This window comes from Nerophis ophidion, linkage group LG07, assembly GCF_033978795.1.
Source record: "Nerophis ophidion isolate RoL-2023_Sa linkage group LG07, RoL_Noph_v1.0, whole genome shotgun sequence".
In the NCBI taxonomy this organism is placed as follows: domain Eukaryota; kingdom Metazoa; phylum Chordata; class Actinopteri; order Syngnathiformes; family Syngnathidae; genus Nerophis; species Nerophis ophidion.
In genome coordinates, this window is record NC_084617.1 from 29,271,022 (window position 1) to 29,297,252 (window position 26,231).

General features: G+C 39.1%; 1 protein-coding gene across 3 annotated transcripts in view; it reads left to right on the plus strand.

Moving 5' to 3' along the window:
• Nucleotides 1–4,469: 4,469 nt before the first annotated feature.
• Nucleotides 4,470–26,231, plus strand: part of prkcbb (protein kinase C, beta b) — a 282,346-nt gene continuing 260,584 nt past the window's right edge. For all 3 annotated transcript variants that reach the window (XM_061905882.1, XM_061905881.1, XM_061905884.1), the window contains exons 1-2: nt 4,470–4,876; nt 15,263–15,294. In XM_061905882.1, coding sequence (XP_061761866.1) covers nt 4,698–4,876; nt 15,263–15,294 — 211 coding nt within the window. In that variant the 5' untranslated portion in view covers nt 4,470–4,697. The remainder of the gene's footprint in view (nt 4,877–15,262; nt 15,295–26,231) is intronic.

Sequence of the window (26,231 nt, forward strand, 5' to 3'; positions counted from 1 at the left end):
GCCACAGTGTGCACGTCTGATGTTGCTCACATGTGCTCCACTGAATGCTCAGTGCGTTTGCTCACACACATGAAAAATTAGAGGGGACATTGATTGAATGTATATTTCAACAAACAGCAACTACACCTCTGTCCTTCTTTGTAAGGTGTCTGTCATGACCAGGCCACGCCCCTCTCAGCTGACAACATGCCCATTACATGAGATTAGGCCCAAATTCTGAATCTGAAAAAAAAAACATATACAAACTCCGTTTCCATATGAGTTGGGAAATTGTGTTAGATGTAAATATAAACAGAATACAATGATTTGCAAATCCCTTTCAACCCATATTCAGTTGAATATGCTACAAAGACAACATATTTGATGTTCAAACTGATAAACATTTTTTTTTTGCAAATAATCATTAACTTTAGAATTTGATGCCAGCAACACGTGACAAAGAAGTTGGGAAAGGTGGCAATAAATATTGATAAAGTTGAGAAATTCTCATCAAACACTTATTTGGAACATCACACAAGTGTGCAGGCTAATTGGCAGAGGTGGGTATAGTAGCCAGAAATTGTACTCAAGTAAGAGTACTGTTACTTTAGAGATGTATTACTCAAGTAAAAGTAAGGTGTAGTCACCCAAATATTTACTGAAGTAAAAGTAAGGTGTAGTCACCCAAATATTTACTGAAGTAAAAGTAAGGTGTAGTCACCCAAATATTTACTTGAGTAAAAGTAAAAAGTATGTTGTGAAAAAACTACTCAAGTAATGAGTAACTGATGAGTAACCTGATTACGGCAACAAATAATGCACAAAAACATAAAAATAGCAATGAGCAAATTCAGAGCCAAGAATATCTCTTAAGCAATTAAAACAATAATATATATTAAATAATAGTACATTAAAATAAAAAAATTAAGGCACATTGAGCCACAATAACTTAACAGCACCATAGGCTCCGTAGGCATTGATTGATTGATTGAAACTATTATTAGTAGATTGCACAGTACAGTACATATTCCGTACAATTAACCACTAAATGGTAACACCCCAATAAGTTTTTCAACGTTTATCAATTACTTAATAAATGACCAATAAATGAGGTGATCTACCTCATATATACACATACATATCATATACATACACACACCTATCATATATACACACAAATATCATAAATATATATATATATATATATATATATAAAACTATATATGTACATAAATATATACACATTTATGTATACAGTATATATAATTTATATTTATTTGTTTTGCCGTTTTTGTTGACATGTTAAAGGTATTTTAATGAATATACATGCCTGTTTAACATATAGATTCCTATCTTTCATGAAGACAAGAATATAAGTTGGTGTATGACCTGATTCTGATGACTTGCATTGATTGGAATCAGACAGTATTGCTGATAACGTCCACGTTTTCAAATGGAGGAGAAAAAAAGTTCCTCTTTTCTGTCCAATACCACATGAAAGTTGGTTTTTTGGGGCATTTTATTTGTCCAGTTTCCATGTTCATTTTTTTACACTTTACAAGAAATACATTGGCGGCAAACTCCGTAGCTTGCTCGCTTGTTTGCGCTGGCTTTCGGAGACTCTTATTTTGTTAGCGCAGGCGCAATGGAGCGGCACTTTTATTGTGAAGACAGGAACTGTGCGATCAGTCTTTAGGCTTTTGACGGGAAGTACGGTTGAAATAAAAAGTGTCTTTTTTCCTTTACTCTTTTGATTGATTGATTGAAACTTTTATATTCCGTACAATTGACCACTAAATGGTAACACCCGAATAAGTTTTTCAACTTGTTTAAGTCGGGTCATGTGACCGCCTGGCTCTGTTTGATTGGTCCAACGTCACCGGTGACTGCATGTGATTGGTGAAACGCAGGCATGCGTAGATCCTACTTTGAAACTCTGTCATAAACCAAAACAAACATTAACAGACCGATAAACAAAAGTAGCGAGTAGCGAGCCGAATGTAGATAAATGGAACGGAGTAAAAGTAGCGTTTCTTCTCTATAAATAACTCAAGTAAAAGTAAAAGTATGTTGCATAAAAACTACTCGTAGAAGTACAATTTATCCCAAAAATTACTCAAGTAAATGTAACGGAGTAAATGTAGCGCGTTACTACCCACCTCTGCTAATTGGGAACAGTTGGGTGCCATGATTGGGTATAAAAGCAGCTTCCATGAAATGCTAAGTAATTCACAAACAAGGATGGGGCGAGGGTCACCAATTTGTAAGCAAATTGTTGAACAGTTTTAGAACAACATTTCTCAACGATCTATTGCAAGGAATTTAGGGATTTTACCATCTACGGTCCGTAAAATCATCAAAAGGTTCGGAGAATCTGGAGAAATCACTGCACGTAAGCAATGATATTACGGACCGTTGATCCCTCAGGCGGTACTGCATCAAAAACATACATCAGTGTGTAAAGGACATCACCACATGGGCTCAGGAACACTTCATAAAACCACTGTCAGTAACCACAGTTGGTTGTTACATCTGTAAGTGCAAGTTAAAACTATGCTATGCACAGCAAAACCCATTTATCAACCACACCCAGGAACGCCACTGGCTTGGCTGGGCCCGAGCTCACCTAAGATGGACTTATGCAAAGTGGAAAAGTGTTCTGTGGTCTGATGAGTCCACATTTCAAATTATATTTGCAAACAGAGGATGTGGTGTCCTCCGGAACAAAGAGGAAAATAACCATCCGGATTGTTATAGGCGCGAAGTTCAAAAGCCAGCATCTGTGATGGTATGGGGGTGCATTAGTGCCCAAGGCATGGGTAACTTACACATCTGTGAAGGCACCATTAATGCTGAAAGGTCCATACAGGTTTTGGAGCAACATATGTTGTCATCCAAGCAACGGTATCATGGACGCCCCTGCTTATTTCAGCAAGACAATGCCAAGTCACGTGTTAAAACAGCGTGGTTTCGAAGTCAAAGAGTGCGGGTACTTTCCTGGCCCACCTGCAGTCCAGACCTGTCTCCCATCGAAAATGTGTGCCGCATTATAAAGCGTAAAATAAGACAGCGGACTGAAGCTCTACATTAAACAAGAACGGGAAAGAATTCCACATTCAGAGCTTCAACAATTACTTTCCTTAGTTCCCGAACGTTTATTGAGTGTTGTTATAAGAAAAGGTGATGTAACACAGTGGTGAACATGCCCTTTCCCGACTACTTTGGCATGTGTTGCAGCCATGAAATTCTAAGTTAATAATTATTTCCCCCAAAAAATAAAGATAATGAGTTTGAACATCAAATATCTTGTCTTTGTAGCATATCAATTGAATATTGGTTGAAAAGTATTTGCAAATTGTATTCCGTTTATATTTACATCTAACACAATTTCCCAACTCATATACTGTTGTGTGTTACCATGAGTGTTGAGCGAATCTTTGGCCAGACCAAAGGGGGCAAGACAAGAAGGCAGTTTGTGGGCAAACAAGTGGTTGGGGAGTGGAGAGAAGCAACGAGGTCTGTGTCCAAGCAGGGGGTCGAGGATCGAGGGAGGCAGTCCAAAGTCAAAAAGGTAGTTGAGGCACACTTCTCGATCACGAGAGAAGACACAAGGGACATACGACACCGGAGCTGGGAAGACACAGAGAGAGATCAAGTACGCGGGAGGGAAGCCAGGGATGGGAAGCTTACGACGGGAAGTTGATTGCATTCCGGCCTTGGATCTTCGGATCCGCTGGCCTTTATGCTCCCTGTCCTCATTAGTCTCAGGTGCGGTGATTACAGATCACTTGCAGCCGAGCAGGGGCGTGGCCGTGATGCGGGCAGAGCAAGCAGAGGCGCGTCCCGCCGTGACATTCCTAGCGTACAACCCTACATTACATACATACTTACAGTGTGCATATATTATTGATGGAAGTTTTCGGATGTTTTTATTTTTGAGCGTTTTATAGGATGCATATTTTGCTGACTTTTGCTAGTGTTTAATTATGATTTAGAATGCATTAAAAAAAGAAAGATGCGTGTTTTTTTCTGCCCAAAAAATGTTGATTCAACTTTAAAAGTGTAAAATCTAATAAAAATCAGATTTCAATCAATCTTTTTTTTCAAAAATATTGACAGAGAACAAAATGTGAAAGTCTCTCTCTCTCTCTCTCTCTCTCTCTCTCTCTCTCTCTCTCTCTCACCGAGTAAAAGTGTAAAATATAATAATCAAATTTGAATGAATAATTTTTTTTAATTGACCGTGACGAATAACGTAAATTGTGAAAGTCTCTCTCTCTCCGAGTAAATGTGTAAAATCTAATAATAATCAGATTTGAATGAATCTTTGTTTAAAAAAAATTGACAAAGAAGAATAACAAAATGTGAAAGTCTCTCTCTCTCTCTCTCTCTCTCTGTCTCTCTCTCTCTCTCTCTCGCTCTCTCTCTCTCTCTCTCTCTCTCTCTCTCTCTCTCTCTCTCTCTGTCTCCCCCCGCTCGTGCACGCGCAGGACGCCGAAAGAGGAAGCAGTGTTTCTCGCAGCCTCTCAGCAGCTTCCTCGCTCCTCACCCACGCGCGACCATACCACGAACACTCGTCCGAAACCCCAGCAAGCGCGGACTTTTCGAGCCCACCTGTGACCGTCCTCTCTCTCTTTCCTTATATCGGTTTTATTTGTTTGTTTGTTATTTTTGGCGCCAACTTGGCAGTGGGAAGTTGAGGCGCAGGTGTGGCGAGCATGGCTGACTGCGCGGCGAGCAACAGTGACGGCGAGGATGGCCCCCGGGAGCCCATGCGGGGCTTCGCCCGCCAAGGGGCCCTCCGGCAGAAGAATGTCCACGAGGTGAAGGACCACAAGTTTACGGCGCGCTTCTTCAAGCAGCCCACCTTCTGCAGCCACTGCACAGACTTCATCTGGTGAGTTCATGTTTCCACGCTATCGTGTTTTAAGTTTTTTTCATTTTTTTTTACCACTTTTCCTCGAATAAACACTCATTATGTGCACCTGTTCATGCAGGTGCGTGGGCGGCACCCTGCCAAATATTTACAAAACAAACATCTAATAAGTCCTAAATATTTATTCATCACGATATTATGCTGCAACCTCCTGTGATAATACATAATATGATTAGATTATAATCGATTATTTAAATAGTTATACTTATGTTTTTTTTTATTGTATATTGTTATTTGGCCGGCTGACGTTTGCTATCAATCGGTCGCACCGAGGCCACGCCCCTCTAAATTGATGACACGCCCCTAGAGTGAGATCAGGTGCCCGAATTCTGAATCTGAAAAGAAAAAAAAAAACATTTAAAATATAAAAATTGAGCTCAAATATCGAAATATATGAGAGTAAAAATGTTTAAATAATGACAAGAATTGTATTCAACCTGGGGAAAAAATACATGAAAATATAATTTTTCAGTTTGAAATGCCTTTTAGGCCTAATTTAGCACCATATAAATAGTCATCTTTTTTTCTAATCTTATCATTCATAATCCTTATGTAAGACAAGAACACGATTTTAAAAAATGTTTTAATATATATATTTTTTAATGCATTCTAAGTCGTAAAATATGGCAAGTACGAGGTGGCTAACAACGAAGCTAATTTAGGGAGTACTCTATTAAAACCATAATGCCGAATAAAAAAAAAACCCTCATTATACTTCACCCTTGCTCCTGATGGGTGCTGGTTGGCGCCTTGCATGGCAGCTCCCTCCATCAGTGTGTGAATGTGTGTGTGAATGGGTAAATGTGGAAGTAGTGTCAAAGCGCTTTGAGTACCTTGAAGGTAGAAAAGCGCTATACAAGTACAACCCATGTATTTATTTATTTATATATCTTATTATAAGCGCTAATGCAGAGGGGCTACTTTTAGCAACGCTGTAATCAATTATTTCTCAGTCGACAACACGCTCCTAACGCAAGATTAGGTGCCCGAATTCTGAATCTGAAAAGAAAAAAAACATAAAAATTTTAATTTGAGATCCAATATTAAAATATATGGCAGTAAAAAATGAAAAAATTGACAAGAATTACCAGAATGAATTATAATTGTATTCAACCTGAGGAAAAAAATTTGTCAAAATATAATTTTTTAGTTTGAAATTACAAAACGTTTGGGCCTAATTTAGCACCGTACAAATTATTATAAGAGCTAACGTAGAAGGACTACATTTGGCGGCGCTATAATATATAATTTGGCATATAAATGATAATATTCCATTAGCAAGTATTAGCAATATTGTTATTATAAGTGCTAACGCAGAAGGACTACTTTTAGCGGCGCTATAATATATTAATTGGCGTATAAATGATAATATTCCATTAGCATGTATTAGCAATGTTGTTATTATAGGTGATAATGCAGCAGGACTACTTTTAGCCGCACTATAATATATCATTAGGCGTATAAATGATAATATTCCATTATCACCTATTAGCGATATTCTTATTACAAGCGCTAACGCCAGACTACTTTTAGCGGCGCTATTATATATCGTTTGGCGTATAAATGATAACATTCCAAAACGGGCTCCTAATTTAGCTGCTGACAAGAAATTTTAGTAATCAAAACTAGATGGAGCCCACTGTCCTAATTATTTCCCTGTTGGTCTTTGTTACATACAAGATTTTGATGAAAAATAAGTAAACATTAGCATAAAACATATTTTCCGGACAATAGAGGGCAAGGTTGCACCCACTAAATCTGAGAAGAAAATTGTATTGTCCAAATATTAGCCGCACTGGACTATAAGTCGCAGATACGTACGTTGTGAAATGAGTTATTTACACATAAATATTTCGTAAATGTTTATTTACAAACCCTGTTTTTATAAGAGTTGGGAAATTGTGTTAGATGTAAATATAAATGGAATACAATTATTTGCAAATCATTTTCAACCCATATTAAGTTGAATATGCTACAAAAACAACATATTTGATGTTCAAACTGTTAAACATTTATTTTTTTTTTTTGCAAAAAATCATTAACTTTAGAATTTGATGCCCACAACATGTGACAAAAAAGTTGGGAAAGGTGGCAATAAATACTGATAAAGATGAGGAATGCTTGTCAAACACTTAGTTGGAACATCCCACAGGTGTGCAGGCTAATTGGGAACAGGTGGGTGCCATGATTGGGTGTTAAAACAGCTTCACAAAAAATTCTCAGTCTTTCACAAGAAAGGATGGGGCGAGGTACACCCCTTTGTCCACAACTGCATGAGCAAATAGTCAAACAGTTTAAGAACAACGTTTCTCAAAGTGCAATTGCAAGAAATTTAGGGATTTCAACATCTACGGTCCATAATATCATCAAAAGGTTCAGAGAATCTGGAGAAATCACTCCACGTATGCGGCATGGCCAGAAACCAACATAGAATGACCGCGACCTTTGATCCCTCAGACGAGTTTGTATCAAAAACCGACGTCAATCTCTAAAGGATATCACCACATGGGCTCAGGAACACTTCAGAAAACCAACATATACTGCCATTCAAGCAACATTATCATGGACGCCCCTGCTTGTTTCAGCAAGACAATGCCACACCACGTGTTACAACAGCGTGGCTTCATAGTAAAAGAGTGCGGGTACTAGACTGGCCTGCATGTAGTCCAGACCTGTCTCCCATTGAAAAATTTGAAGCCTAAAATACGACAACAGAGACCCCGGACTGTTGAACAACTTAAGCTGTACATCAAGCAAGATAGGGAAAGAATTCCACCTGAAAAGCTTAAAAAATGTGTCATTTATTGAGTGTTGTTAAAAGAAAAGGTGATATAACACAGTGGTGAACATGCCCTTTCCCAACTACATTGGCATGTGTTGCAGCCATGAAATTCTAAGTTAAATATTATTTGCAAAAATTGCACAATTTCCCAACTCATATGGAAATGGGGTTTGTACATACCTTAATTGTTTCCAGACGGTCTCGGTAACACGGTAGTAAAACGGCTGATCAAACACAACACAAGTCATCGTCATGGACCCACTAGCTGCGCAAGCTAGCTCTCCAATCAGCTAAACAAACGGTGACATTTTGGTGAATATACAAGACTGAAATAATACCAATGCAGACACTTGTAAAACGTGTTAGCATATTAGCGTGTTAGCTTCATTACATTAAGATAGCACATACAAATATGCATGCAAACACTCCTACACACATCACACATGGGACGCTTTAGTACGTAAGAATTTTTTTAGTTATATTATCAAACTTATAAACATTGCTTGGAGTAATGAATGAAGAATCCCTACGAGTAGAACGCTATGGACGGCTATAAGACTGAACAGCAGTCCGGTTGAAAAAAAACAAAACACTTCTGATAAATGGAAGGACACTGCAACACCTGCAGTGAGCAAATTCTTCCAAAAGATGGTGCTACAGCACAAATAATAAAACAGTGTCAGTGTTTTTGCTTATTTAAAAAAAAAATATATATATATTTTTTAAATTGTTGCTGTCCGTGAAGAAAAATCCATAAATTAGCTGCACCGATTTACAAGTCGCAGATTCCAAAGCGTAGGAAAGAAGTAGCGGAATTTAAGGTACTGTTGGCATCTTATTGAAATCCTTTGATTTTTGCCCTTAATCTGCTCTTGTGTCCACAGACTTATATCTTGAGTTTGCAAACAATAACAAAAACAAGGCAATATTTTTTGGTAGTAAAAACTTATCACTGTAGTATCAGCCATATACTGATACTGTACTCGGTATCGTTACTGTCAATGTTTGTATGGATCCTTCCACCCCTGTTTAAATTCAACAGCTCTAGCTTAGCAGTTAGGATGTCTTCCTATAGTGTGTAACGTACATGGATATTTACAGAATTCGGTACTTTTTTGGCACAGATCCAAACACGCCAATCCCGATTCATGTAAAATCCAACAGGGCAATGTTACGGTACCTTGGTCACGGTTGCCGACAGCCGGTGTTCCGGGTCTTCACACTTTGGCACTTTACGATCACTCCAGCAGCACTGAGAGTGGAGTCTGTCAAAAGACTTTGAGGCAATGTTGCAATTTTCAGTGCAAAGAAAGAAATTGACTCCAAAAACACTCCAACGTAAGTTTCCAAAAATGCGCTAGCTTGATGCTAATATACATTGGCTTTGCTATTGACGTGGGACTGATTAGCATCATCAATTTTGCATGTCGCAACACTAAATTGGCCCTAGTGTGTGAATGTGAGTGTGAAGTTGTCTGTCTATCTGTGTTGGCCCTGTGATGAGGTGGCGACTTGTCCAGGGTGTACCCTGCCTTCCGCCCGATTGTAGTGAGATAGGCACCAGCGCCCCCTGGGGCCCCAAAGGGAATAAGCGGTAGAAATAGATGGATGGATTTTACATGGCGATTTCAACACCTCCAAATTTGTTAATGAAAACAAGATGCACGTTGCAATCCAACAGCTGATGCTTAATAAGTACAATACTAACAGTATTAACTCTTCTTAGGGCGCAACAAAAATAAAAAAACACAATAAACTATACATTACTGCCATCTAACAACTGTTTTTGTAACTTAATGTCATACTTGCAAATGAGACTCAGATGATTAGAAATAAGATACAACAACTGGACAGCTAATTTTTAAACGTTACAATATATTTTTTTAATAAAAACAAAACAAAAACAACAATATTTAGTAACATACACAAAAGCACCAAAAATTAGTACAGGTATGGTTTCCCTTGTAGCAGGAATTGGTACCGTATCAGTTCAAATGTGAACGGGACTCTATTGATGAGCGTGTTTAGCTAGTCCTCGTCCTCCAGTGTTCAGAACCAGAAATTTTTAATTAATCCTTGGGGAGAAATGTGTTTGTTACTGTCGCTCTTCATGAAATACTTTATTAAAGAAATACACGTAGAGATACTAAAATAAGCAACAAAATAAAATAAGCCATACATTTAACAACAAGTCGGACTACTGTGATGACATATGTACCACCAGTAAGAAATGTCTCTTATTGAGACTTGTAGTTTATTTGGTGAGGATGAGTGACTTAGAAGCAGCTTCGCACTGTGGAGGGATGTTAGCCGCTAGCAGCTAAACAACATGCACGTTCACGATATAACGATTGTGTTAAAAGCTCCATCGTCAACCGAATTGATATCACTTATGTCGTCTATTTTGCGCAACCCTACCTTCTGACCATTTCTCCATCCCCTCAATCAGCAAGATGTCCTCGGCCCTCCTGGACTGCTCTTATTATTAATGTCATGCAGGTCTGTATCGAGGTTGTCCTCATTTGCAGCCTTTATTTTTAGCTTTGTTTTGTGTTATTCCCCAAAATGCAATCATGAAAGCCTCCTGATTACGGCTTTTTAATTTGGTCATGGATAAATGACTTGACCCTGAAAGCATCTCTATGTGTGAATGTATGTATGTATATGCAAAACCCATAACCAGTAAAGTTGGCACGTTGTGTAAATGGTAAATAAAAACAGAATACAATAATTTGCAAATCCTTTTCAACTTATATTCAATTTAATAGACTGCAAAGATAAGATATTTAATGTTCACACTGAAAAACTTTGTTTTATTTTTGCAAATATTAGCTCATTTGGAATTTGATGCCTGCAACATGTTTCAAAAAAGCTGTGACAAGTTGCACAAAACACTGAGAAAGTCGAGAAATGCTCATCAAACACATATTTGGAACATCCCACAGGTGAACAGGCTAATTGGCAACAGGTGAGTGCCATGATAGGGTATGAAAGCAGCTTCCATGAAATGCTCAGTCATTCACAAGCAAGGATGGGGCGAGGGTAACCATTTTGTGAACAAATGCATAAACAAATTGTCCAACAGTTTAAGAACAACATTTCTCAACGACTTATTGCAAGGAATTTAAGGATTTCACCATCTATGGTCAGTAATATCATCAAAAGGCTCAGAGAATCTGTAGAAATCACTGTACGTAAGCAGTTATACGACAGACATTCGATTCCTCAGGCGGTACTGCATCAAAAAGCAACATCAATGTGTAAAGGATATCACCACATGGGCTCAGGAACAGTTCAGAAAACCACTGTCAGTAACTACAGTTGGTTGCTACATTCTTTTATTTCGGTTAATTCTAAAACATCTAGGAATTTCAGTGAGGGTTTAAGTACTTTTTGAACACATTTAACAATATGGCGGTTATGATAGCGGTGCTAATTTTGGTAACAATAACCGTAATGTAAAATTTTCATCTCGTTACATCCCTAACCCTAACACTTGGACAATCACTCCAGCAGCACTGAGAGCTAACTCGGCCAAACCACCTCTTGGTAATGTTGCAATTTTCAATGCCAACAAAGCAATTGGCTAGGAAATGTAACAAGATATAATAACTGGACAGAAGTTATCATAATCACCTAATTTTTATATGTTGCAATAAAACAAAAAATTAGATTGTATTACTTAAAACAGTATTTGTTAACACACTTAAAAGTACAAAAATTGGTTTTGGTATCGATTCCCAGGTACTGGGAAATTGTACAGTATCGTTTCAAATGTGAACGGTGACTATTTCTATAAACTACAAACCAATATTTGAAATGACAAAATTTTATTTATTAAAACAAATAAAACACTACAACTAAAAGACTATAAGTGAAGCATAAAAGACACAAACCATGCAAAATATTGCCATTTATAACTGTGTTGATTTATTTCATTTATTTTTTAGTACTTTTTGAACACATTCACCAATATTGCGATTATGATAGTGATGCTAATTTTGGTCATTGGTAACGTATCAGTTCAAATGTGAACCTATTCCAATACAAACCAAACCGATATTTTAAATACCGTATTTTTCAGACTATGAGGCGCACTTAAAATCCTTTCATTTTCTCAAAACTCGACAGTGCGCCTTATAACCCGGTGCGCCTAATGTAAGGAATAATTTTGGTAGTGCTTACCAACCTCGAAGCAATTTTTTTGGTACATGGTTTAATAAGAGTGACCAGTACATGGTAGTCACACATAAGAGATACGTGTAGACTGCAACATGACGGCAGTAAACAAAACCAAAACTTTAAATGTTCCATTGAAAATAAAAAGCATTACACACGGCACTCGAAAATATGTCAAAGTGTTTTAGTATAACTTTGAAGCCGCACCGCTTGATGGATTGTCGGCCCACTACGTCTACCATAGTCAGAGATACAAGTACTATTATGGTGTGTGTATAAGGACCACAAAATGGCACCCACTAGCAGACATATTATCTGGCGTTTTGTTTCAAAATATTATGCAAAAGCAACTTTTCTTACCTTCTGGTACCTGCTGATGTGTATTTGACATCTGCATAAGTCCTGAAAATGTGCGCACATTCGCCACTGTAGTTCATGCTGACACTGTAGTCCAGGGGTCTCAAACTCAATTTACCTGGGGGCCACTGGATGCAGAAACTGGGTGAGGATGGGCCGCAAGAAAAGATTTCTTAAAAAATCTAACATGCACTTTTTAATGAATTCACCTTCTATGAATAGCTTTTCCGCCCTAGCAACATACTTGCCAACCCTCACGATTTTTCCGGGAGACTCCTGAATTTCTGTGCACCTCCCGACAATCTACCGTTGCAACTATTCTCACGAATTTGTCCGAATTTTCACCCGGCCGACATTATCAAGGGCTGCCGTAACTGCACTGCCTTTAACGTCCTCTACAACAGTGGTTCTCAAACATTTTTCAGTGTGAACTGTGAACAATTTTTTTATTCAAGTACCCCCTAATCAGAGCAAAGCATATTTGTTTGGACAAAAGAGATAAAGAAGTAAAATCCAGCACTATGTCGTCAGTTTCTCATTTAAATTGTGTAACAGTGCAACACATTGCTCATTTGGTCTTTCTTGAACTATTTAAAAAAAAAAAAAAAAGGTACAAAAATAACTAAAAAACGTGTTGAAAAATAAACAAGTGATTCAATTATAAATAAAGATTTCTACACATAGAAGTAATCATCAACTTAAAGTGCCCTCTTTGGAGATTGTAATAGAGATCCATCTGGATTTATCAGCTTAATTCTAAACATTTCTTCACAAAAAAATAAATCTTTAACATCAATATTTATGGAACATGTCCATAAAAAGTCAAGTTGTCAACACTGAATGTTGGATTGTTGTATTATTTTTTCACAGTTCATGGACTTACATTCATATTTCATTGAAGTATTATTCAATAAACATATGTATAAAGGATTTATGAATTGCTGCTATTTTTTTCTAAATCTCACCTGTCCCTTTGCATACTTTCAAGTACCTTCAGGGGTTCGCGCACCCCCCAATAGAGAACTACTGCTCCACTACATGTCATCACGCATGCTTTAACAACACACAATCAATGTGCCGGCTCTGTAACATGTTGTATGAGACTTGTGTAAAACAACATTAGTGGCTGAAAGACGTACTTGTTCAACAGCCATACAGTTCACACTGAGGGTGGCCGTATAAACAACTTTGACACTGTTACAAATATGCGCCACACTATGAACCCACACCAAACAAGAATGACAAACCCTTTTTGGGAGAATTTCCATACCTAACACAACTTAAACACAAGAGAACAAATACCCAGAACACCTTGCAGCACTAAGTGTCCCGGGCTACAATATACAACACCTCAACCGACGCAAGTAGGGAGGATGGGGGGTTGGTGGTAGCGGGGGTGTGTATATTGTAGCCCGGAAGACTCAGAGCTGCATGGGATTATGGGTAATTGTCCTGCTGTGTTTATGTTGTGTTACGATGCGGATGTTCTCCCAAAATGTGTTTGTCATTCTTGTTTGGTGTGGGTTCACAGTCTGGCACATATTTGTAACTGTGTTAAAGTTTTTTTTGCGACCATCCTTAGTGTGACGTGTGTAGCTGTTGATCAAATATATTTTGCAACACCACACGTGCGTTTTCCATGGCCAGATGCAACATACAACTGGGCTTGCACGCTGTCAGTTCAGGATGTAGAGGGCGCCAAAGGCAGTACCATTATGGCACTCCCTGAATATTGTTGACCTGGTAAATATTGACAGGGGTTTCGATAGAATTGGTGCCCTAAAATTCAGGGGTCTCCCGGGAAAATTGGGGACATTGGCAAGGATGACGCTGTCAAGCGCCCTTCATACTAAACTCGCGGGCCACGCCAACATTAAATTGTCACATCGAAGTGCGGGCTGCATTATAACGTCTTGCGGGCCGCAAATGGCACGCAGGCCGCATGTTTTAGACCCCTGCCATAGTCCATAAGCTTTTTATTTTTCTCTATCTTCTTGTTATGGGACATTCATCATCCACTGTTGCCATTTCTAATTTAAAGTAGTCTAAAGTTATTACTTATATCTGTCAGTTAACTCGCCATGAAAGCACTAAAACATACTGGTGTAGTGAATTTAATTATTCACCCAAGGAACTTAAGTTATTAGAGAGTTCCGGTCGGGCGTTTTTTCACGGGACACATTTCCAGTGTTATTGTACTATTGAGCCACGGCTGAGGAGATGCTGCTCCGTTATTGATTGAAGTAAAGTCTGAATGTCATTAAAACAGTTAGCTCCATCTTTTGACACTTCTTCCACTCCCGTTGTTGCACGCCACACCGCTACAACTAAAATGGCGGGGAGAAGACGCTGCCGAAGGGGAGCCACGTAAAAGGGACCGCCCACAAAACGGCGCTTCCGGAAGCGACTGTCAGAAAGTGGCTTTAAGATGATCTGTAAACCACATCTATGTAACATTTTGACCAAAGAACCACCATTACATGTTATGTAGACCACAAGGAAGTCTACATGACCTATTTAATGCGCCTAATAATCCGGTGCACCTTTTGTATGAAAATAGACCTGAATAGATCTGCTTATCGGCAGTGTGCCTTATAATCCGGTGCTGTAGGGAAATATCCGGTAGTACATGATTAACAACTAAAACAGTTAGGACTAAAGACTATCAGTGAAGCATAAGAAACATGAAACATGCAAAATAGTGGCCTTTCAACCTCTTTATTTGTTGTTGTTATTAAAAAACTAGCCAAAATATTTAATGTTTAAGTACTATTTGAGCACATTCACCAATATTACGATAACCGTGGTATGAAATTTTGACATGGTTACATTCTCAGACCCTAAAGACGTGGTTTTGATGCTTTGTCGTCCAATTGATGCGTGACATCCTGCATATGCTAACCCGCAGCATTGTTTGCTGTAAACGTTAGCCGAGGCCTGACTGTCCGACTCCGAAGTGTGAAGGCACCCACAGGACTCTGTGTGTGTTTGGTCCAACCTGTCTCTTTGTGTGTGTGCTCTCTCCACAGGGGCTTCGGCAAGCAGGGATTCCAGTGTCAAGGTAGGAGGACATGTTCTCACCTTGGTCCTTTTAGCACATTTCTGCCTTGAAACGCCTCAAACTAAAGATGCGTGTGTGGAATTGGTATGCTGGCGGAAGCCGGAGTCTAGAAGTGGAGGCGGGACTTGTCGATTGAGTCATTGTGTAGGTGTCGTTTAATTATGCATGAACATATACAGTATATTATTAGTTTTATCATCAAACAACTGCTGGTTCTCACTGTGCTTCCATCCTGGACGCACTTCTATCCCTGATAGTAGTGTAGGAATGCCCAATTTTTTTTTAACCAGTACCAAGGTTTCCCCGAAACTCCCAAGATACCTGTGGCTGAGGGGGCGTGGTCACCATAACGCCATTGAGTAATTTGCATAATTTGTTATGATGATATGAAATTCTTTAAAAATATTTAAAAATGTACTCCGTATTTTTCGGAGTATAAGTCAATCCGGAATATAAGTCGCACCTGCCGTAAATGCATAATAAAGAAGGAAAAAAAACATATAAGTCCCATTTTTGGGGAAAATTTATTTGATAAACCCAACACCAAGAAAAGACATTTGAAAGGCAATTTAAAAGAAATAAAGAATAGTGAACAACAGGCTGAATAAGTGTACGTTATATGATGCATAAATAACCAACTGAGAAGGTGCCTGGTATGTTAACGTAACATATTATGGTAAGAGTCATTCAAATAATTATAACATAAAGAACATGCTACACGTTTACCAAACAATCTGTCACTCCTAATCGATAAATCCCATGAAATCTTGTACGTCTAGTCTCTTACGCGAATGAGCTAAATAATATTATTTGATATTTTACGGTAATGTGTTAACAATTTCACACATAGGTCGCTCCTGAGTATAAGTCGCACCCCTGGCCAAACTATGAAAAAAAACTGCGACTTATAGTCCTAAAAATACGGTACATGCATTTAAAACCAATCTGTTATTATTAATTAGTTTGAAATTAGTTTTATCATTTAGCCACATTTTCAATTGTTGCTGCTTTTTGTACAATTAGACTTAGACTTAGACTTCCTTTTATTGTCATTCAATAGGCATTAGCCAAAAAGCTCTCTCCCGGTTGCAGTTAGTCCAGAACGCGGCAGCACGACTTTTAACAGGGGCCAGGTAACGCGAGCATATAACCCCAATTTATGGGAGTTTGCACTGGCTTCCTGTTCATTTTAGAATTGATTTTGAAACCTTGTTGTTTGCTTTTAGATAGAATAGAATAGAATAGAAAGTACTTTATTGATCCCTGGGGGAAATTCAGCACCACAGTTCGCTCACAAAGACAATCATAACACTAAATAATATATGACAATATATTCTACATACATTCTACATTTAAGTGCAGTCAAGAAGGACATATCTCCCATCCAAAGGCAAAACCTAGTAACTCACTTCTAGCTGATTTTGAGAAAACAAAGGAAAACCAATCTATCTTTATGCTGTCTTACAAAGATCTACAAAGTCATCAAACGTATAGATGTTTTCTTGAGCTTTCATTTTCTTGCCGATTGAGCCATGGATTGAATCTGCTCTCATGAACGTGTGCCCTTTCTCCAGATATTTTATCACAATCTCGGGTGGGCCCCATTCTGCGTTTGCACATTGGGCAAGAGCCGTGTACAGCGTCCAGTTTTTCTTTTGACCTCCACAGTTATCTGCCCAAAAGAGTATGCAAGGGGAAGAATCAAGAACAATAAATTTAATGTAACGTCCTGAGCCAATCTTCCAAATATCCCCTCGTGCCATAATATCACATAATCAGGTTGACCGTCGGCCCCCATTCGTGCAAATGTCTCATTAAAGACAATAAGGTGACTGACAAAGAAGCGATTGGTCACTTGAGATACTAGGTTTTTCTGTTGTATCTAGGCGGTATGTGGTAGTTGCTAGGTCCTGCCATGCGCGTAATAGCTTACTTACGGAACAAATTACAATATTGCATACACTAATGTAAAGCATATCACCTAGGAACTCCAAAATTATTATCAGCTCAGTTTTGACCAAAATTGAGTTACTGGGTTTTGCCTTTGGACGGGAGATATGCATTATACAGTCTGATGGCCTCCTGTGTCGTTCCGTGTTGCTTTTGGGGAGTCTGAGCCTTCCACTGAATGTGCTCATTCTCTCCCCAAGGTCCGAGTGTAGTTTAAAGCTTTACATGGACTGGCAGCTCATTATACCTCGGACCTCATCCAAAATTACACTCCTGCGCGCGCTCTGAGGTCCGAGAGCCAGCTCCAGCTCGTGGTGCCCAAGACGAGACCTAAAACAAGGGGAGACATGGCCTTCTCTGTCGTCGCCCCTAAGCCCTGGAACACTCTGCTCCTCCATGTTCAAACTGCTCCTCACAGTGGAGTGTTTTAGGTCTCGTCTTAAGACCCACTTTTATTCTTTGGCTTTTAACACTACGTGAGTCGTGTGGTCCTCTGTGTTTTTAAAATGTTGATTTCTATTCTTTGTTTTAATTGGTTTTACCTTTTAGAATCCTTTTTAATCATATTTTTTTTATATTTTTATATTGGTTTTATATTTATTTATTGTTTGTTTTTATTCAGTCATTGGTGGAGCTATGGAGAATATTTGAATATTGTTTTTAATATTGTTGTTCAGCACTTTGGAAACATCTATGTTGTTTTAATGTGCTATACAAATAAAGTGGATTGGATTGGATTGGATTCAAATTTGAACTTTACAATACAGACAAGAACGAAACTTTGTTGCATTAGCTCGTTGTAGTGCAGGATAAAATAGCAATAAGGTGCAGATATAAATTAATAGATTACTGTACAGATAAATATATTGCACTTTTTCATATGCATCCACGTTTGTGGATGTAAGTTATATTGTCTTTATATTCCTGTGAGTTAATCCATTTTGGGGGGGAATTGAGGGGATTATTATGATGCGTTCAAGAGTCTTATGGCCTGAGGGAAGAAGCTGTCGCAGAACTTGGAAGTTCTGCTACAGAGGCTGCGGAACCTCTCTCTAGAGTCCAGCAGTGAAAACGGTCCTTGGTGGGGTTGGGAGGAGTCAATGTATTTTGTACAATGTACTTTGTTGAGATTTTTTTCAAGTATGTTTTTTATTTAAAACAACCAAAAACAGTCCAGCATCTTCTTCTGCTGTTATTATAGAACATACCTGGGCAAATTAAGGCCCTGGGGCCAAAGGCGGCCCGTTAGGCTTTTCAATCTGATTCAACGGTTTGAATCTGTGCTTTTGCAAGATATACTAGTTACTATGGTAATCTAATTAATTACAACGGTAATGTAAGTCACAGCTGCTCAGACGAGTCACCAAGCAGCCTGAAATGCAGGTGTCAGGGACGGACGCGGAAGGACATTTTTACAAGTTCTGAAGCTTAGTGATATATCAGATGTATCAGATTGTAGGTGTTTTTTATTTACCCTTTGCATTCATATTTCGCTGTGTTTGTTACATTTTTGTTGTGTTTAGCTTGATTGTAAAATATGTTCTCCGAGAGGGGGTGTGAGGTTCATATGTTAATATTCAGTAATTTATTGTTCATAGTTAATATTTTGAATCCCACATTCTTTATTTTCATTTACATTTTGGGTGTCTCATTCAGTAAAAAAATTAAAATTCCATTTTTTGAGGCGGTCTGTCATAACTTTTTTAGTGTTTAATCACACATTATTGTGAGTGTTTATATTAGTGTTCTTATAGTGTTCCTAAAAATAAGACCCAATCACACATATTGTACAGAATATTTTCACAGCTTACATGTATGTATGTATGTATGTATGTATGTGTGTGTGTGTGTGTGCACCTGTATTTTTATACATATTTTCTATATATATATATATATATATATATATATATGTATATATATATATATATATATATATATATATACATATATATATATATATATATATATATATATATATATATATATATATATATGAATCACATCACATCACAGACATGCTGTTAAAGGTCCAGAAAATTTGCATGCGTCTTTTTTACATCCGGTTTCGGTGGCACAGTTTTTGGTGCATCACTTGTCAATAGTGCGAAAATAATAGGCTATCTATACATCAATTCATAATGTAACGACCAGCTAATGTTTATGTTTCATGTTCGTGTGGTTTGGATTTGATGTCATTTTTCCCATGTTTGCAAACACACCGTCTGTGCCCGAAAGGTGATTGACGGAGAATGAGAAAGTGTTGTTGTGTGTCTGTTGAAGCGTGGACTCACAAGGCGAAAGCGTTTGCATGGGACGTAAAACCTTTTTGAATTGTGCCGTCAGTTATAAGATTCGTAGTAATAGTTAAAAATAGTGTTCCAACAATTTATGTTGGGAGCTACAATATATTATATTACTTACAGTGGGGCAAAAAAGTATTTAGTCTGCCACCGATTGGGCAAGTTCTCCCACTTAAAATGATGAGAGGTCTGTAATTTCCATCATAGGTACATTTAAAGAATTTATTTGTAATTTATGGTGGAAAATAAGTATTTGGTCAACCATTCAAAGCTCTCACTGATGGAAGGAGGTTTTGGCTCCAAATTTCACGGTACATGGCCCCATTCATTCTTTCCTTAACACGGATCAATCGTCCTGTCCCCTTAACAGAAAAACTGCCCCAAAGCATGATGTTTCCACCCCCATGCTTCACAGTAGGTATGGTGTTCTTGGGATGCAACTCAGTATTCTTCTTCCTCCAAACACGACTAGTTAAGTTTATACCAAAAAGTTCTATTTTGGTTTCATCTGACCACATGACATTCTCCCTATCCTCTGCTGTATCATCCATGTATCCATTTTGGTATAAATTCAACTCGTCGTGTTTGGAGGAAGAAGAATACTGAGTTGCATCCCAAGAACACCAGGATTTTTTTTCACATTCTGTCTCTCACAGTTGAAGTGTACCTATGATGAAAATTACAGACCTCTGTCATCATTTTAAGTGGGAGAACTTGCACAATCCGTGGCTGACTAAATACTTTTTGCCCCACTGTATATATGTTTTCAAGTTAAAAAAAAAAATATATTTTGAAGGTTTGGCGGTAATAGAAATTACATTAAAGGGAAACCGTGAGTACAATACAGAGATTTTTTTTTTTTAAAACTACAAAATGCAATTTCGATAAGCATTTTGTGCGAATGATTAAACGCTAAAGCTGAGCTGAAATTCTACCAGTCCGCACGCTGGTATAATAGCACCAAGAAACAAAAAATATAAGCAAAATTACCTTTAAAATGTAATTTAGAAATGTTTTGAGTTGAATTGAATTTTTTATTTATTTATTTTATTTTATTACTAAAACCGAGCTGAAATTCTAACAGTTTGCATGATGGCTGGCTAGCGCCAAGAAACCAAAAATATGAGCAAAATGAGCTAATTTAAAAAAAAGTTTTAAACATTTTATTTTATTTTACTTCTAAAGCTGAGCTGAAATTCTAACAGTTCACAGGACGGCCATATAGCGGCAAGAAACAAAAAATATGCGCAAAATGAGCACATTAAAAAAAAAGTTTTTAATTGAATTTTATTTTAATTTAATTATATTTAATTGTATTTCATTTTTATTTTGCATATTTTTTTATATTCTCATTTTTTTATTTATTTTAGCACTCAATCTATTTTAGATTTTTGAATAGGATGAAAATCAAGAGTACGTTAATTAATTTAGTGTCAATATTTGAGTGGGCCGTGGAAAAGTCGGGCATGAGGTCAAAAAGGCTAAGAGACCCTGGTATACATGACGCAACCATTGTTAATATTAACACGTAAAGTCCAGTTGACTTGGTCACAAAACACTCGGCCACAAGGTATATTGTGCAATACAGTTGGTACATGAATGCAGTATCAATCATGAAAGCCCATCTGTTGGACACAAACCAGGAAGTGTGTCTATACAAGTACCTCTGAGAATGGCAGCGTAGTAAAGAACGTCCCGTTTGTTTATTTATTTATTTTTGTGTGGCGTTTTTTGTGGGTTTCGCTTCCTGTTGGGTGGGGTCCGTGTGGCCCGGCCTTGCGCTGTGGAGTCTCTGTTTGTGACTTGGTGCGGTGGCAGCGCGGCTCCCTTGTCTGGTGTAGGTGCTGTGTATCGTTGTTTTGGGCAGTGGTGTGTTTGTGCGGGTTGGGGTTGAGGTTGGGCGGAGTCTTTTGGTGGGGGAGGTGTTAATGTCTCTTGTTTGCACTTTGGCGTTTGGGCTGACCGGCGGGCTGACGCTGGCTGGTCTCCATGATTCTGTTTGCGTGGGTTTGCTGGTCACATTTCTTTCGATCGCTTAGATTTGATCGAGTGGTGCTGGCTGTTTTGGGGGTATTGCAGCTGCTGTTTCTGCTGCCGTTTGTTTGCCGTGGCAGTGGGGTGGCCAATGTTGTGACTTGTGGCCGCGCGTGCACGTGGTGGTTGTCGGGGCTGGCGACTTGCCGGCTGCATATTCGTTTGATGTGTTGGCTGGCTTGTCGGGTGTAGGCCAGGGCTGCCCTCGCGCCTTGCCGCGCTGCCCTTCACGGCCGCTGTCTTGCCATCGACTATAGTCTGAATACTTTCCGTACTGTACATACATATACACATGCCAGATTTGTGGGGCTTGGGGAGGAGATCGGCTGGTTCTCAATGGGCAGTGGGTGCCGGGAATTGATCGCTGTTCCGCTGGCCTATGTATGGGTTTGTTGTTGTATGCGTGTGTGTGTGTGTGTGTGTGGGGGTGTGTGTGACTGGGGATGTGGATGGATGGATTTAGGTATGTAAATGTGTGTATGTATGTACAGTATATGTGTGTGTATGTGTGTGGTTATACTGTATATCTGTTTGTTAATGTGTATATATATGTATATATTAGGGGTGTGGGAAATAATCGATTCGAATACGACTCGAATCCAATACGTTGTGTGATTCAGAATCGATTGTCATTTTTTTTCGATTTTTTTTTTTTTAATCAATCCTACAAAACAATACACAGCAATACCATTTTAATGCAATCCAATTCCAAAACCAAACCTGACCCAGCAACACTCAGAACTGCAATAAACAGAGAAATTGAGAGGAGACACAAACACGACACAGAACAAACCAAATGTAGTGAAACAAAAATGAATATTATCAACAACAGTATCAATATCAGATATAATTTCAGCATAGCAGTGATTAAAAATTCCTCATTGACATTATCATTAGACATTTATATAAAAATAAAAAAAAGAACAATAGTGTCACAGTGGCTTTCACTTGCATCGCATCTCATAAGCTTGACAACACACAGTGTCCAATGTTTTCACAAAGATAAAATAAGTCATATTTTTGGTTCGTTTAATAGTTAAAACATATTTACGTTATTGCAATCAGTTGATAAAACATTGTCCTTTATAATTATAAAAGCTTTTTTTTTCTAAATTCTATTACTCTGCTAGCATGTCAGCAGACTGGGGTAGATCCTGCTGAAATCCTATGTATTGAATGAATACAGAATCGTTTTGAATCCAAAAAATATCGTTTTTGAATCGAGAATAAAACAAAATCGATATATTATCGAATCGCGACCCCAAGAATCGATATTGAATCGAATCGTGGGACACCCAAAGATTTGCAGCCCTAATATATATATATATATACAGTATATATATATATATATATATATATATATATATATATATATATATATATATATATATATATATTTCAAATATACGTACCGTTACACCCCTCATATATATATATATATATATATGTATATATATATATATAAAGGGGTGTAACGGTACGTACATTTGTATCTAAACGTTTCGGTACGGGGGTTTCGGTTCGGTTCGGAGGTGTACCGAACGACACGGACATATTAAGTAGCGCCGCACGTTGTGTAAACAATGCACACCGAGGCACCATGGATTGATTTACGTGGACCCCGACTTAAACAAGTTGAAAAACTTATTCGGGTGTTACCATTTTGTGGTCAATTGTACGGAGTATGTACTGTACTGTGCAATCAACTAAAAAAAGTTTCTATCAATCAAAAAAAAAAAAAAACACACACGGCATGCTAGCAACGACTGGGCTATGATAGACTGACCACACCTCCTCTTTTCACGGGATATGTCCTCTTTGCAGAGCTGTCCAGGTGGAGTTTCTTAAATGCCTCAAATGTCCGGCATTTTAAGTTAGGGTTGCGTGTGTTTTTAATGTATGTTCAGGGTTAAGAAGGGGTTAAAAAAAAAAAAAAAAGTGGTGCCGCAGCAACATTCGTGAGGGACGGGGAGAGACAGAGAGCGAGAGAGTTATGATAAACGCGCATGCGTCGCCAGGCTCTATTACCCATAGATTTATCAGATTTGATTTTTTATTATCTATAGCAGGGGTGTCAAAAGTGTGCCCCGGAGGCCATTTGCGGCCCACAGCTAATGTTTTAAAGGCCCACGGCACATTCTAAAAATACTATTAAAATAAACAAAAACATAAACAAAAGTGAAATAAAAAAGCTTAAAGGCTAAATGTAATTTAGAAAAAGTTTCAACGTTGACTAATAAAACAAAGCTGTTTTTTTTTCTTTCAAACTGTCATTCCTCAAAACATAATATTGAATCAAAATCAATGTTATTATGAATTATTGACTTATCCAAGTTTCCGATTACTTCACATCAAATATTCCACTAAGAAAAATATTTTTGGTGGAAGATTTAGCAAATTTGTTAAATAAATAATCAAAAAATTGATATTTTGTTGTTTTCTTACCGTACCAAAAATGAACCGAACCGTGACCTCTGAACCGAGGTACGCACCGAACTGAAATTTTTGTGTACTGTTACACCCCTAGTTGTCCGTAATCACTGCCAGCTGTGCTGATTGAAGATCACGCGGCGGCGTGTGGGCGCGGTCTGCGCAGGGTGTGTGGGGGCGTGTCAAGAAGCACTCACTGTGGAGCCGCTGAGTGCTTCTGCAGAAGAGGGAAAAGCGGACTGCGCACGTGCTGCAGCAGTGCCCCCCCTCTGCCCCATGTGAGGCGCCAGACGAGCGCCGAAGAGCTCCTGGATTGGCTCGATAGAATTCCTCCAGTAGTGAAGGATCGGCAAGGTAGGAAGCGGGCATCCAAGACCTACCCTCAGGCCCATAACCCTCCCAATCGACTAAATAAACTAACTCCCTACCTAGCCTCTGGACCCCAAGAATTTCTTTAACAGTCTAAACTGGGTCACCGTTGTCCAAAATCCTGGGAGGAAGAGGGGTGGGGTCAGGGGAAGAAAGTGGAGCGCTAGCAATAGGCTTAATTTGGGAAACATGGACCGCAGGGTGTCGCTTGACTGAGGGGGGTAAGGATAATTTTACTGCAACTGGGTTGATTATGGCCTCTATTGTATAAGGTCCGACAAAACGGGGTGCGAGTTTAAGGGATGATACCTGTAGATAAATATCCTTAGCCAGTAAAATAACTTGTTGAGCCGGAGAGTACGAAGGGGCCGGAATGCGTATTCTATTTGCACTGCGGCACATCCTCTTGGAGGACTTTAGCACAGAGGCCCGAGCGGCTTTCCAGACTTGACGGCATCACTTGATGTGTTTGCGGGATGAAGAAACACCTGCTTCAATCTCCTGTTGAGGAAGCATAGGTGGCTGGTACCCCAGTGACCACTCAAATGGTGACTACCATGAATTGATTAACATGGACCCCGACTTAAACAAATTGAAAAACTTATTCGGGTGTTACCATTTAGTAGTCAATTGTACGGAATATGTACTGAACTGTGCAATCTACTAATAAAAGTTTCAATCAATCAATCAATCAATCAATCAAAAAACCCGGTAGCCGAGCTCTTCAAAGTATTGTAGGCAAACTCAACCCAGGGCAGAAACTTGCTCCACGAAGAAGATTGTCTGGTAGATATTCAACGCAGCATTGTTTCCACGCTCTGGTTTGCTCTTTCTGCTTGGCCGTTGTTCTGAGGATGATAACCAGAGGTAAGACTGACCGTGGCCCCAATTCCCTTGCAAAAAGTCTGCCACACACGGGATGTGAACTGAGGACCACAGTCTGAGACAATGTCCACAGGAATGCCATGTTGCAGTCTCGGAGGAAGATGGAAGTTTGGGTAAAGGGACAAAATGTGCAGCCTTGGAAAATAGGTCAATGAGGGTGAGTATAGTGGTGTTACCTTGGGAATGGGGAAAGCCAGTGATGAAATCCAGAGGGATGTGTGACCAAGGGCGACTGGGGATGGGAAGAGGACACAGCAGTCCTGCCGGCGGTTTGTGGGACAGCTTATTTCGAGCACAAGTACTACATGCGGCGATAAACTCACGGGTATCATTAGCCAAGGATGGCCACCAGAACCGCCGGTGGATGAAGGGAAGGGTACGCTGAAATCCCGTATGGCAGGAGAAGACACTGGAATGCCCCCAGTCCAGAACCCGAGGTCGTAGCTCGCTAGGAACAAAGAGTCTGTTTGGAGGTCCCCCCCAGGTCCCGGACTAACCTTCAGGGCATCTTTGACCAGACCTTCCACTTCCCATGTGACCATGCCGATAATTCTGGAGGAAGGGAGGATGGTTTCCTCCTGGGTGTTACAAGTGGTCTCCTCCGAGAACTGACGGGAGAGGGCATCAGCCTTGGTGTTTCGAGAGCCAGGTCTGAAAGAAAGTATATAGTCAAAATGACTAAAAAATTGGGACCATCGGGCCTGTCGGTCATTAAGTCTTTTGGCCGACCGGACATGCAGAAGATTACGGTGATCCGTGAGGACCTGAAACTGATGTTTGGCCCCTTCCAGCCAATGTCTTCACTCTCTCAAGGCCTCGTGGACAGCGAGCAACTCCCGATTACCAGCGTCATAATTTCTTTCCGCAGGGGATAAACGTTTAAAAAAGAAAGCACAAGGATGGACCTTGTTGTCCTGCTTGTAGCGTTGAGAGAGGACTGCCCCAATACCGGAATCGGAAGCGTCCACC